Source organism: Pantherophis guttatus, chromosome 1, assembly GCF_059756535.1.
Source record: "Pantherophis guttatus breed Tessera chromosome 1, ASM5975653v1, whole genome shotgun sequence".
NCBI lineage: Eukaryota > Metazoa > Chordata > Lepidosauria > Squamata > Colubridae > Pantherophis > Pantherophis guttatus.
In genome coordinates, this window is record NC_142063.1 from 71,026,635 (window position 1) to 71,042,105 (window position 15,471).

Genomic DNA, 15,471 nt, shown 5'->3' on the forward strand with positions numbered 1-15,471 from the left:
ATGTTCCAATATTTCTGGACCTGACTGTGTGTATATATATATATATATATGTGTATATATAAATATATATATAATTCTATCCTCCAAGGTGGATGTTTTCCTCCCCCAATATTATTTTTAGTTTTGACTTGTGGTGGAACATAAAAATGGAATTTGTTTGTAGACTGTGTGTGTTCTTCATGCATGTAGCTCTTCCACCATGTTATTGCACATACAGAAATACTAAACGTTCCTCATATAAAATATTCACTTGCAAGCTTCTGTTTTATGTAGTTGGTTTTTTTTTAAATCAAACTTCATTCTAAGAAGCTCAGTAAATGCTTGCCAATGCTGTCTTCACCATCCTGATGTCTTTAAGCTATGTTAACTTCAAGTTGAATTGTTCCAAGTGACTAGGCATTCTACAGTGCAAGACATGGTAGACTCAATATACTACTGATGCTGTCAAAGGACTGAAGTTGCATGGCCTTCATTGTCACTAATTAAGTGGGCCTAAAAGGTCATCTTTAGAACAGAACAAAATATACCATAGAAACAGAGTTTTCTACTAAAATAAAAACTATTTTATTTTAGTAGAAAAAACTGTACTTGTTTTTTCCAACCAACCCCCTGCTTAGGCAAACAGAGATATGCTTACAGCTGCTGTTAAAAAGAACAGTGGCAAAACACAAGGCAATGAAAGCTTTGGAGGAAATCTCTTCCAAGCTATCCTACATTAGGCTGAAAACCAGAAGCTTCCCATCTCAGTTAATACTATTTTAAAGATAACATTACACAAATAATATGCTTGACTATAATTATCTGCTTTACTTAATCTTCAAATAATGATGGGCTTTGAAAACCTCAGAAAAATATGTGCATCGATGTAGCAAAGCTCACTCTGGACTCTGTTAAGATTTTGAGACCTATTTGTGGAACATTCAAATATTCTGCAACCTTAATGGTGAAACATATCCGCTTTCACTTTGGTTGTAAGCTTTTGCAACTGTATTAGCAGTCCTAGAAATACCAACAATTTGAATTTCAGTTTGTAGATAATTACTATGAAAAGAAAAACAAAACAAAAAAGAAAATGTGCACTATTCATAATCTGTTTTATTTTAAACACTGAAAAATATTGATAAATATAAAAGTCTTGAATGTTAACTATGAGAAGTACAGCACAACTATGCAGCACAACTATACCCATCATTCTTATTTTCAGTCACTATGCAAGGTGGAACAGTCCATGTCTTTAATATGCAGGCAATATGGATCATCTGTCTTATAGGAGAAATAATAGAGATCTTGTCTGACTGCCATAAGCAAGCCAGGAACACCACGGGCACCTCCAAGCTGTGATGAGAACACCACACTTGGAATAGAATCTCTGGAGGATGAAGATGGAGATGGAATAGTTCGTAGCAAATGAGCATCCTGGAGACTCCAAATTCGCGTATAACAGTCCTGACCCACTAAGGAAAAAAAAAGCAATTAAAATATGAATATAAATTGTAATACTTAACTATTTACTGACGTTTCAATGAAACTGTCTTTGTAAGTTCTTCATCCACCGCCTTTCCCAAATTAGAATGCTTGCTATAGATTTTGGTAAAGGTGGCTGATGGTAATGAAAATGGATTAAATGGCCATACAAACTGACAATTTAAGAGGGAGGAGTTCATAGGTAGTGCCCAAGATGGAGAACAGAATGGTCTGTCTTCTGCCATTGAGCTAGAAGATACATTTGGGTAATAATTCCAATCAACTGAGCAAGATATGTGAAAAGAGATATACAAGTTTGTGGGAGAAAAGCTAACCTCTTAGAGAATAGTAGTTTTCCTGAAATCTGAATCAATCTCTCAAGCATATTATTAAAGCCAATTAGGTGCTATTTTCATTTTGTATAATGCTTAAAAGTTAAAAAAACAATAAATACTGCTTCCAATGTCTTTGGTTTGTTCCCCGGCCAACTTCATTTTGTATACACTAACAGTATGCGCCCTACCTGTTTATTATTTAATAATAAATACAGTCTATGACCAACAATGCCATACCTGCTGAAAGAAGCCCTTCCTCCTCATTGATGTGCAAAGGAAGAATAGTATGCTCATTTTTATGACCGCTATATTCTTTTACACATTTTAGTTTTCTCAGATCCCAGAGCTTTATCTGCAAGTGATCAAAGCAACAGAACTAATATAACTATTTTAAGTAGAAGATGCTATTATCAGGAAAAAAAATATTTTTTAAAAAAATCCTACCTGGCCTAACATATCTGCAGCCATGAGATATTGCTCATTTTTCAGGAGATTAACAGACGTAATTGCTGAGTCATGGAAGAATTGGCCAGCTTTCCATCTTTGCCCTTTATGGTTGCACTGACGGACATCAATACTGAAAATCTCCCCTGAACGACAACCATTATATAAAACCGGAGACTAGAAAAGCCAAAGAAGAAATGAAAACATTTTCAACTAAATCTGCCCTCATAAACAGCCTTCAGTCTTTAATAACACTTTATATCTGATTCTTTTTAGGCTACAGAAGCACATAATAGGTTGTTAATTCTAATAATATATAAACCATAATATAAACAATGGGCTCAGTAATTCTATTTTCTCCAAATGACAGCCAAGGTAGTGACGATGCGAGTAGCTAAAGAAAGAGGGCACGGTTTAAGTTTAGCTTTATCATTTATCTTTATTACATGCCCCAAACTGGCTGTCTAGCGAAAAGTTATTTAGTTTAGCAGCATATTTTCTACTGACCAAATATTCAGCATTAGTGACATGTTATATGATTATCTGAATAATAGGCTGCAATTTGTTTTTCCTAGCATGCCATTCCAACAAATTTAAACAGCCATTATGCTCTAGCAGTTGACCTGTTTCTGTCCTCTCGTGCCCTTATTGTGCCCTGCCAGTATTAAGTTCTGGTGAATATATGTATATCAAGCTGATAGCCTCTCCTACCTGGGTAGCAAATTGCTGTGCTAGAACATCACTGTTGGTATTAAATGTTTGATGATGCCCAGTTGCTGCATTAGTAACAATGATTCGTTGACTTAAACCTAAGACAAACAAAAATGTTAAGTGACAAGTGTATAATAAAAAGACATCATAGTGGAAATTTGAATTACTAACCTGTACTAAAGCAGTTATTAGCCTGAGGATTATGACACCAGGCACAAGACCAGGCTGTGGTGATGTTGAACCTCCATGACATTCCACGCTCAACTGCTAAAATGAATAGGAAGATATTAGATGCCACTATGAAGTTGCAAATATGCTCCATACAAATCTGTCATGTCATTTCTGAACATTATATAATTATTTCAGCAGAAAATACGGCAATACTTGAAACAATGTTTTTAAAATGAAGCAATTACATTGTTTGTAATTTGTGAGCCGCCCAGAATAACCTTGTAGGGGAAATGGGTGGCATAGAAATTTAATAAATAAATAAAGTTGTAAAGAATGCAAGTGATAATTCTTAGAATTTGGGCAAATTTTCTATTTAGCGGGAGAAGTGTTTATCCTAATACTCCACATTAAAGCCCTTCAGACATTACATATTTCATGATAGTTAACATTTTATGTGAAAAAACTAATAATTAGCTTTTCTAAATGTAATGTTTCAGCATCATTAGACACTGAGTAATTTTTGTCCCAGTATCTTGGTTAAATTATGTCTGCTTAATGTGTTTATTCTTTATGATTTTTACTAATATTGGGCTTCACAAGTTTCTATATCCATAACCAGATAGAAATCCAAGCTCTTACAATATGTATATATTGTGTAGCAAGAAATGTTCATATTTTCCTCCTCGACCAATGTTATTGTATTTTATCCTATTTCACACGCATTAACAGTAGTTCAAATACATTTTCCATGGAAAACACCTCTATTTTATAATATCTACAGATAAGAAAAAAAATAGTTTTCAAATTTCAAGTTCCCTGTTAATATTCTCATGGATCAAAAATATATACCTATATCAGTAGGAATTAATGGAGCAGGAGCAGAAACAACATTCTCTTAAGAGATATGTAAGCATTTATTGATCTATTTAAAACATTTATGTAGCTGCCTATATAATAACGAATTTGCTTTTCGTCCTGTCCTCAAATATAAAATACCTGTGTTAGAGCTGCTGAAGAAGGAAGCTGGGAGCAGGCTGGTACATCCTACGTTTTCTGCAGCACCCATGAGGCACAACTTAAAAAATGCAGTTAAGGATATTATAGATGCAAAGAGTGTGCACAAAAACAAAGTGTGTGTCACATAACATCAGACTAAGAGGTACAGTAAATCAACCTCTGCAATGAAAACACTGATAAAATCTTTCACAAGAAAATAGTAGCGTTCAGACTATATTAAACCATACAGTAAAATATTCATTCACTGAAACTAATGCTTCCATTTTCTGATTTTACTAATTTATTGCAATGACTTTACACTGTTCATTTGAAAGATTCTGGGCAGTTTTTGACACAATTAAAATTCCATCCCTCTTTTTTTAACAAAATGAAAAAAAAAAGAAAGAATATTCTTCCTTTTTTGTCCGTAAAGGAGGGTGAGGACAACAAAGGCTAAAATCAGCATTTCTTAAATCTGGTTTACAAACCCTAAAATAGCAAGAATTGATTTTTGTTTTTAATGTAGGATTTTACAGAAGTGCTACACTTTGTGGCAGATATGATCTTGACTTCAAAATAGTCTGCAGTTCCAAGCCTTCTCATCAAATGGTAACTTTAATACTTTTTAAGTTTCAAATCAAGAATAAGTAGTTGCATATGATTCTCAACAAGTATTTTCCAATTCCCTTTGCTACAGCCTCAATCCAGAAAGATTTAATATAATCACAAAACCTTACCGTGTTGATTTTTAGCTTTTAAGAAACAAAGTTACTCTGTGCAATAGTTTTGTAATGAACCTGAATTTAGACATCCTTTATTTAATAACAAGGATATAAAACATGAGAATCCTGATGTCTCACAGAGGCCCAGCATGCAGAATTCACCTTGGAAAATAAAAGGCAGATAAGCCTATTAGAGCAAAACGTAGGGAAAATTAAATGAGAAGAATGGAGCAAGTGCTAAAAAACTAGGAAGATACAAAAATTTAGTAGGAGATAATACTTTGGAATGAAAGTAACTATATAGAAAAACAGGAATACATAACTAAGGACTATGTAGGTCTTGGTAAATATGTTCTTAAATATTTATATGCTTCAAACTAAACAGAGCAATTAACAAAAATAAAATGAAAATATTAAAACAGATTGCAATGGGGACTATTCAGACAACCAGAAAAACAAATCAAAATGGGCTCACAAAAACTATCTGGGGGGAAAACCTGATTTTTACAGGCAGGGGTGGAACTGCTATACACATAGCAGCAACTCTATGGCATTTCAGTATATATTAGTTGAAAGTATGAATCATTGATATTCATTTTAATTGCTTACTAGGCAACCTGTAACCTATTGGGTCATTGTTTCACAGAAATGTCCTTACCTAAGCAGAAAAACAGAATGACCGTAGGCAGGGGAAAAAAAAATCAGTGGGAGTGGGAGCGACTTCCAATTTCCTGTTGGCTTCCCCCCTTAGGTTTCCTTGTGGGAAGCTGCCAATGAGCCCTGGAAATCTTCCCTTCCCAGGAGGCGGGTAAGTGATTGTTGCAAGGTAGGGGAGGGAACAAGGGAGTGTGCATGTGGCAGACAAGTAACAGTAACAGAGTTGGAAGGGACCTTGGAGGTCATCTAGTCCAATCCCCTGCTCACGCAGGAGATCTATATTAGGGATTCGAAGAGGGGCTGGACCATTTCTCCATTGACTTTCTCCCTACAAGCTTGCCCCAAGAAAAGACTTTGCTAGCGGGAAAGGGAAAGACAAGGAGCATAAAAGCATCATCAATCATATCTGTCCTTTCTGGACTTGTGGAACTGTCAGGAAGTGCTAGAAATGATGATCATGTGGCAGTAGCTGAACATGGCAGGGGTGCTGAACAGCAGCAAAGCAGAAGTGCTGAAGCGGCAAAAAATGCCCCTCGCATTTTGATCCCTGGGGAGTAATGGATCCCAGCAGTTCTTGACAAAGTATTGATGCAGTGTTTTGCCCAATTGAAGGTTACAAAGTATCACACAAGGCATGGACGTTTTAGTGGTCTATAGATGGGCATGAACAGAACTACTTTTTTAAAGGCCAGATTGCAAACAATATTAAAAAAAAATGCACAGGACACATCCATTGCATCTAACTTAAATTACGATAGGCCAAATACTGAATCCAACTGATGAAATGAGTACAAACATATTCTAACAAGTTTTCAGGTTAATTACTCAGTAGAACTCAGATATTGTGTTCATACAAGAACCAACATGCTGACAATCTGTAATACTTTTTAATTCTCACCCAGTATTTTTAAAAAGACATTTATATCCTAGTTTTAAAAAAACACTCCAGGTTTATAAATATAATAAAACAATTAAAATTTTCAAAACCCTAAAGAGAAACATCAATGGAGATAAGTAATAAATGCCTAAAATAACAGAATATTTACATAGGATCAAAATGTCAGTAAAAATTACTGTATCCCAAAGTGATGCCCTTACTGAAGGGTACTTTGGAAAGTCCTTTCACTTTATGTACAAGTGGGGGCATCTAGAGGATCTACACTGACCTCAGTAGGGTCAAATGGAGAGAAGAAATGCATGAGGTATCTTGGCTCTGCATGGTGAAGCCATAAGCCCCCGGGCTTTGAACAGGGTCTGGAAAAACAATCAGGAGCTACTAAAGTTACTTAGAAAGAAAAGAAATGGGTTCTCAAAATCTAGAACATAGCAACAGCAAGATGTTCTGAACTACAAATTCTGAAGCAATCCACATATAATGAATAGCCTAACACTGAGTAGAGTAGGTTACTGAGGTGCATCAATTCAGAGTGGTGGACAACACTCTGGGGTATGAGCCAAGAGAACTCCCAAATATGTTTTTTTTTTTTTTATGAAGAATTTAGAGTTGTACTGAATTCTACAAAAACTTCTATCACAAAAGTTGAATGAATTCCATTTGGGTGCTATACTTACTATTTTCAACCCTTAAATTATTCTGCATTGTTTCCTTTAAAACTCATTTAACATTTCATTTTGTAAAATCAACCAAATATTGTTTAATTAAAACCATCAACTAGAATGTTTATCAAATACATGGGGTTCCGGCTGGCTCCTGATCTCTGCACCTTCCGCCGCGAATTAAAAACATGGCTGTTCGCGGCGCCTAGCCTGGACTGAGGGGTTTTTCAATTATTTTAATGGGTTTTAATATTTGTTTATGTATGTATTTTATGTTTTATTGGTTTGTTTTAATTGTTGTGAGCCGCCCTGAGTCCTATGGAGATAGGGTGGCATATAAGTTATATAAAATAAAATAAATAAATAAATAAAACCTTAACCACAAGTTTATAATTTATGTGATCAAAAGATATGAGTGACTCCAGGACAAGAATACCTTGCGATTTGTGAAGCATGGGTTATCATACATCTCTACGGTAAGAGAATCCTTTCCCAAACCACGGAGGTCAACAATTCCATATTTAGATCCTCCTTGTTCTGCATCATTCACAGCGATCATTCTTTCAGAGGCAGTGTCTGCCTAGAAAAGATGTGAATTATTCTACAATGGTATACTCCAGAGTTTTTCTCGGAAAGCACACCCACTGATATTCAATGATGGAAAATTTTATTCCTTTTAAATAGTTAATGTACCCAAATGTCAAAGTTTAGCACATGCCAAATTTTTCTCCCATCTCAGAGTCCCATTTTAGTTAGCTGCTACATTCTTCCAAATGTTTCTTAAAAGAATTTGTAAAAATACTTAAAAGAGGATATCTGCAAGAAAAAAAATCCTTAACGTAAAATCATATTACAACCTTAATGTAAATATTGTTTATTGGGCTTATAAATTGCTCTGCTCAACTCTAAGCAGCATACCATTCCATAAATTTGTAATCTGAGTTAAAATAAATACCTAATAAAAAATTAAAATCAACAAATCTGCCAACATACCACAATTAGTTTAAAATTGTTGCTTCCAGAAACTGAAGAATTGAGGCTCTCAATTTGTAATTTCCTTCTCTGCATGCAATTCACCTTTAATTCATGAATCAGCCTACATAAGAAGGCAAAAAAGGGAAAAATTAAGTAAGTGCAAAATTGAAATTGAATGTCAATAAACACTATTACTTAGCTAAAAAGCAGTATTCAATTGCTCAAAAATCTCCAACCCTGTTTATTCCCGTGTAAGTTTTAACCAGTGTATTTGGTTAAAGTTAATTTTTATATGAGAGTATTGGATGGTATATGGGTTATGTTTTAAAATAACATTAACTGATCAAAGGTAAAGAAAAACCTAGTAACTACAAAGATAAATATCTGTAGGTTTACTCTTTCTGTAATGCAGATTCAAATATCCTAAAACAGAATGTATCATTCAGGGAAGAGCCTGGTAGATTCGATTGCATCAAACGTTTTATGCCTGCCTGTACATGTGGCCCCAATTCATCCTGACTTCAGGAAGCAAGTTAAAGGGTACTGATAGAGTGTGCTTTTGACTTACACTTTTGTTTGGTTGATCTTCTTATGAGTATTACTATTTCAATTGATTTTTAAAAAATGTATTATATTTAAAATATTGTATAGTGCTGAGAAGACTCTCAGCACTATATATGTCTATATAGACATATAGATTGGGCAATTTAATAAAATTGTCAAATAGGTAAATCAGGATAAACCCATAAAAATACTATGTCTCCAGTAAATATGCACCCTGGTACTAGGTTTTAGTTTAGCAAACAGTTTCTCTTTTCTGCGGGACTATTAAAGTCAACACTATAGTGTAAAAGCTCTGCAACATAAACACATTTTAAAGTATCTTACCTGCAATAAGTGATAGAACTATAGAAACCTAATTGTTTCTTGCGTAAGATAATTGAAGAGTTTAGCCCAGATCTTGGTGTCTTCTATTGAAAACAATAAAAAAACAAAATCATGTTTCTTGTTCTTGTTCAGATTAAATTATGTGTGGCTATCATTTTAATATCTAAAAATTGAATGGATTTCAACAATGGTAGACCCCCATACTATGGTCAAGCCAATAATTTAGGATTAATAATTGTTATTAGCACAAAGATTTATAATGAAATTCAGATGAAAATAAAGACAAGGCCACAATGTATCACAAAACTAATTTTAATGAGATGGAAGGGTTTAAAAGCAAGTACTAAGTGTTAGCACTGTGTGACTGTAATTCAACCTTACCTTTATCATTTTCTCATCCTCTTTTAAAAGTCTTAGCCTTTGTTTTTCCATCTCTTTCTGATGAATACTCTCCTTGGTGAGAGGATTGCAGTTGTTATGCCCAGGAAGTAAGCGAAAATAGCGATTCTTTTCAGGATCATAATAAAATCCTGGTAATTCTTTAAAAAGAGAATGACAGATCCTATTATTAGAAAGCTCTTTCAACTTCTTCATACCTAACACAGTATTCCAGTTTTAGGATCTAGAATAAGAAACTTCATACTTCCAGTTCAATCCAAAGAAGTTGCTCTTGTTTGTTATACAACAAATAAGGATGGCTTTTAAAATAATAATAAAAATCCAGATGTCTGAACATCTGGCTCACTGAGTGACAAACCATGATAAAGGATATGAATCATTTACACTAGCAAGATTAAAATAACTCAAAATTCAGAAAGTTAAACAGCAATGGTTATTCTAAAACTTTTAAAAATAATAAATTTTATGTAAAAGTTAGCTAACACACTGTCCTCAACAAAAATCAACTATTTCATGCTTATACTGTATATTTTTCTCAAAATATTCGGAAGCACCAGAACTAACCAGTTATGGTAGTTATGTCAGTCACACACATTTGCTGTCAGTCACACACATTTGCTGCAATTAGCAAAATATTTGCATCAGAGTTATTTCATAAAATTGTCTAACTATTACAGTCTGAGAGAAGAAGAAAGAATGTAAGTTGTAATTCATTGAAAAATTCTTCCTATTATAATACTTGGAAAAAGGGAATTGTTACTAAAAGACAGTTATTTTCTATTTATCCATATAATTTGTCATTTTGAAAATTAATTTATTTTTTAACCATGAAGGAAAGTTTAATGACTTTTTTGGGGGATCAAACCTATGGAAGTAATAGGAACCTACCTGGAACTGAAGAACTTTGGCATGAATGGGAAGATGCAGATGGTGTTTCAGCTTGGCTTCTACCTGAGTTCTGCAAGCTTTGCAATTCTCTTTGTTCAGGCCTATAAATATGTGAAAAAGAAAGAATTAAGAAGATAGTAAATAAGCTAAATAATGAAGCAACTATCAAATACAGAAATACTTAAAGAGCTAAGTTTACAAAAAGCAGAAAATGATGTAAAAAATTCCATTACTGTATAGCACAATATCTCATCTGAACTACATCTTTAAATTTGTTTCTCAGGCCTTTCATTAATTTACTGAAGCAGCTGACAGGGCATGGAGGGTACTGAGAAATGGCCTCAATTAGACTAGGGCCGTGATAGCAAACCTATGCTACGCGTGCCGGAAGTGGTACACAGAGCCATCTCTCCAGGCACGTGAGCTGTCGCTCGCTGCTCTTCTGGGTTCTGGCATGCCGGCCAGTTGGCATGCGCACCAGGTGGCTGCTCTTCCGGTTTCTGCCATGGGCATACGCACTGACCAGCTGGTCTTCGGGCATGCATGCACGCCAGAAACCGGAAGACTAGGTAGCCAGTGCGCATGCCGGAAACCGGAAGATCATCTTCCCAGAGCGTGCATGTGCACTGGGCAGCTGCTTTTCCAGTTTCTGGCATGCACGCATGCATACGCTCCTATTTCAGCACTCGGTGCCAAAAAGGTTCACCAACATTGGACTAGGGAATCTTGGAACTGCAAGAGAAATCTATAATTAATAGAATTCTTGGTGTCTGCCAAATACGTTTATGACAGCAGCTAGCATTTAGAAGAGGGTTTACCACTGTGCCAATAAAAGCCCTGTCTGTCATGTCTTCTTAAATGAGGGAAAGGTGATGATGGCACAGCAATTTTTTTCAGGTGCTACAGTGAAAAAGAAAGGAAGTAACCTTAATATACAGCTGAAGTTCACAAGCGGAATGTATGAGCATTTCTTAAAGACTACCTCAATTGGTAATAATAAACCAATACATAAAATGTTCCAAGTACTACAGTAAAAGGACTTAAAAGTAGCAAAGTATTTATAGTAAATAGAAAACAGCAACCCACAGTATAATCAAAATGAGGATTTGCTTTTCATCAACTTCTGAATAATCTACTCTCTTTGAAATATATTTTTAAAAAGCCAAAAATAAATACTTGCCTTTCAGTAGAATGCTGATGGTGGAATACCGTGTAAGGCTGGCCATTACACATCCGTCTATGATTATACTGTACATGATTTCTTCTACCTCGCCATCTAGTTCTCTTCATCTCTGCAATGAATAAAGGTACTTTAAAATATAACTTAAGCTTTTTGAGTAATGTTGACAGCTTTGGAATTGAATAATCTACCAGAAAAATAAATAAGCATGTGAAGTTAAATATTTAAAAAGATAACTGGTGGCCACCATCCTGATCTGCAAATCTAACATGGACAGGATAAATTGTTCCATTCTGCATACAAGAGTCTTAATTAGGCACAAATTGTCCACCAGTTGGTAAACAAGTTCATCAAATTGATCCTTTCTTTGTACAAGTTTAATCCAAGTCTGCATCGTATTCAAGAATTATACACCAATAATCCATTTTAGAAACATTTCATTTTCAATAAATTTATTTACAGAAAAAAGTACAGGAGGAAAAGTCAAACTTAACTCATCATCACTATATGGACACAGATACACCTTTTTTCCCCACAACAGTAAATAGATTTTTGTTTTTTTACTTCCCAGTCTAGCTTTCAATTTGATATGACCCTATTGCCCCCAATCCAAGAACTACTGTAACTACTAGGACTGACTCTGTTTTGAGCCCAGGTAAACTCAATATAGAAAGGTAGTGATCTGACTATTTTGAATTTGTTAAATTTGAACTTTTGCAAATGCTAGCTTTAGGGGATATCAAGCTGGGGTAAAACATCAAGATACTGTTTAGCATGGCAGTTTTTATCTGCAGTGATTTAGGCTATTCTCTTCACTCTGCCCCAGTCGCCTGTTGCCTCCAAGGATTTCTCCGTCTTCATTTTATTTTTACAACAATCCGCTTAGTTAGCTCCCACAGAAAAGGATTACCATACAATCATCCACAGACTTTAGTTTAAAGATTTTTTGATTCTGAGTTTTCTCCACATCTAGCCTTTCTTATCCCAAAGCGCTTCAAAGTTCAAGGAAGATGGTTAACAAAAAACATAATCAAAGACGCTTGCATAACAACCTCAATGCTTGGTAATCTTGCAGACACATATCCATCTATTTCTTTTGGGAAAACATTAAGTACTAAACATTTGCTATTGCGGGGGTCCTTGGTGCCCCTCTGAGCTTGTTTTCTTCCAGACCTTTCATTGCTAGCAGCAAAGATAACTTTGTCATTTTTTTTACTGAGAGTACACTGACCTACATTAAAAATGAAATTCTGTTACCTGCTCTCAAGAGAACGTGTATACCTACCCAAACACATACAAAACACACAGACATATACATATACACACCCCACACAGTTCAACCCTGAGTGGCAAATATTCTCTCCTATGGTAGTTTGCTGTTGTCCTCTGCCAGGATTTTTTTTTTAAAAAAAACTTTTTTTTTGTTTGATTTGGGCAGCCTTCCACCCAAGCCCGACCTTGCTTTTCACTAAGTCTGCACTAAGTCTTCTCATTGTTCCTATCACCCATCTCCTCCCACTTATGACTGTAACCTTATTGTTGTATCCTTACGATTTATATTGTTTCCTAGTATGATTTGATTGCTTGTTTGTACCCTAGGACTATCATTAAGTAATTGTACCTTATGATTCTTGACGAATGTATTTTTTTTCCTTTTATGTACACTTGAGAGCGTATGCACCAAAAACAAATCCCTTGTGTGTCCAATCACACTTGGCCAATAAAGAATTCTATTTTATTTTATTGCTTAAATTTCCCGAAACCAGCTAAGATCAACGAGGTGACTCGTTGCAATTATGCAAATCGCCTTTTAGGTGGATCTTCTGCTCGGGGGCAGGAATCCAATTCAAAGCCTCCCAAGAGAAATGGGGGCTGCCTTCTGCTTCAGCCTAGCCACCTCCGAAGACACCCCCCCCCCCAATCCGGTTCCTGGGTGTAACCGCTACCGTCTGAAATGGCTGCCCTTCGCCGTTTAATCGCATAGGAGCCCTCCCGCTCGCCATCGATCTCAACTGCCACCGCTGGGCACGAGGGCGAGGAAGGCAATTTAGCCCCGCCCCTCTCCCCCCCCACCCGTCCTGCTTCTTTCTCCGTCGTGAAAGCAGCCGACCTCACCTTCGCTACGAACCGCTTGCCCAACCCGCCGTCAAAGACTTCGTTTCAGTCCTCGGGCTCTTCCAAACCCACCTCTCAGCCCCCTGGGGATTTTAATTGGCCAACAGCGGGCGCCCTATCCCGTTGCGCGTTCTTGCCACAACGCGGAAACAGACGCTTCCGATGTCACGTGGACTCGTTCCCTCGCTCGTAGAGGAATCGGGGGGGCGGGTCACGCCGTTGTCCGGCTTTGGAAGTGGGGCGGGGCTTACTAAATACATGCAGAAGTAGGCGGGGCGCTCAGAGAGAGAGAGAGAGAGAGAGAGAGAGAGAGGTTTTGATTGGAGAATATGCGAACACGGCTCCGAGAGCAGAGAGAGAGAGAGAGAGACAGACAGAAAGAGTATGACGGTATTTCTCAGTTTCGGCAGCTTTGAGGAGGTGTGGGTTTCGGCTCCCACAGAGAATTCTGGGAATTGAAGTCCACCCCTCTTCAAGTTGCCAAGGTTGAGAAACACGGGTTAGACTAGAGCTGGAGTCTCCAACCTTGGCAACTTTAAGGCTTGTGGACTTCTTGTGGAGCTTTGCTGGCTGAGGAACTCTGGGAGTTGAAGTCCACAAGTCTTAAAGTTGCCAAGGTTGGAGACCCCTGGACTAGAGGACGAACCTCCTCTAGGAGGTTTGTAGAGCTGAAATATACATTTTCTTAAAAAAAAAAATCAGTTGAGAAGACCAGTTTGGGAGCTATCGATATTGCTGCATGACTTCTGTTTTATGACTTCTGTTTTAAGGACATGAATGAAAATCCTACCAAGTGAATAAGGGAAACTGCAGAAGGAATCATCCAGTTCTCACTGCCCTTCCTTTGAAAAAAGGGTACTAGGAGATTTTTAAAGAAGAGATTGGACGACCATTTGTCTGAAATATAGGTCTTCCTGCCTGAGCAGGGGGTTGGACTAGAAGACCTCTAAGGTCCCTTCCAGGTCTGGTATTCTGTATTTATTGTTGGGCACTTCAAGTATTTTGGATTTATGAAGTAGTTTGGTGGCAGAGTTTTCATAAAGTCTGTTTCCTTGCAAGAAATTGTAGGAAGAAATATCCTCCTGGGTTATTTGAGACAAACAAACAAAACAAATAAAACCCCCAACATTCCTATTTATATATTTCCCTTTTCTTTTAAGTACCTTTATTTAGCCAAATTTGTCTCCTGGTGTTATCTCTTAGCATAGCCCATTTTCTGCACAATTTCTGAGCTTTCCTTTTGCTCATGCCAGGTAACACTGGCATCCGCCTGGTGTCCCAGGCCACAATCAACTCTTCCAGGGGATTTCCCATCATCCTCGAGCTACAGCTTCCCATGCTCCTTGAAATGTAAGGTTCACTTTGCCTGTAGCCGGATGACACTCCTTCGGTTTTCAGAAAAAAGGTTCTGGGAAGGACTTTGATTCCCTCACGAAGTACGGGCCCCTTCCTATTTAGGGAATTCGTCTTAAGTTTTCGGATCAAAAAAAAAGATTCGGGAGGACCCTTCAGCTAGTACTAGCACCTCCCTACTCAATACACATATACACTGGGCTGCTTTCTTGGAATACACTGGGGACTCCCTTTACTCTTCTCCCCCCCTTTTCACTTTCACTTAGCGTTTGCTCAGCTTTCAATTCCTTCAAACACAAAGTTCCATGTTCGGCGACTCCCCCTTGCTTTCTCTATCCTACCGGTCACAGCTCGATGGAGCTAGCAGTAGGCAGAGGTGTGGCTAGAGGTCTCAAAGAGGTGAAATCAGACTGTTTTCTGAGTGGAATCCCACACACACACTTCCTCCTTTCCTAACAGAAGGTCCTGTGCTCTGGCAAAACCCCCATGCTCTCCAGACTGTTGGTCTTTCTGCGGTTAGGAAATGCACAGAGGAAGATCCAGCTGTGATTGGGAGAAGGGCCTTCATTCACACAAATGCAGGCATACACACATTTCCCATGCTTTTCCATGCTTT

General features: G+C 37.0%; 1 protein-coding gene across 4 annotated transcripts; it reads right to left on the minus strand.

Annotated features, from left to right (window-relative positions):
- Nucleotides 1–1,070: 1,070 nt before the first annotated feature.
- Nucleotides 1,071–13,702, minus strand: DCAF4 (DDB1 and CUL4 associated factor 4). 4 transcript variants are annotated; one of them, XM_034417702.3, is made up of 14 exons: nt 13,503–13,702; nt 11,388–11,499; nt 10,208–10,308; nt 9,302–9,459; nt 8,921–9,003; nt 8,051–8,153; nt 7,494–7,637; nt 4,956–5,005; nt 4,122–4,201; nt 3,126–3,221; nt 2,955–3,052; nt 2,244–2,420; nt 2,037–2,151; nt 1,071–1,454 (listed from the first exon to the last, which is right to left on the minus strand). In XM_034417702.3, the coding sequence occupies exons 2-14, from the start codon at nt 11,495–11,497 to the stop codon at nt 1,201–1,203; spliced, it is 1,569 nt and encodes a 522-aa protein (XP_034273593.2). In that variant the 5' UTR covers nt 11,498–11,499; nt 13,503–13,702; the 3' UTR covers nt 1,071–1,200. The 4 variants fall into 4 exon arrangements, with proteins under 4 accessions (XP_034273593.2, XP_034273598.2, XP_034273594.2 ...); XM_034417707.3 differs by having other exon boundaries at nt 7,494–7,633; nt 13,503–13,586; XM_034417703.3 differs by lacking the exon at nt 13,503–13,702 and adding an exon at nt 13,009–13,339.
- Nucleotides 13,703–15,471: the final 1,769 nt, after the last annotated feature.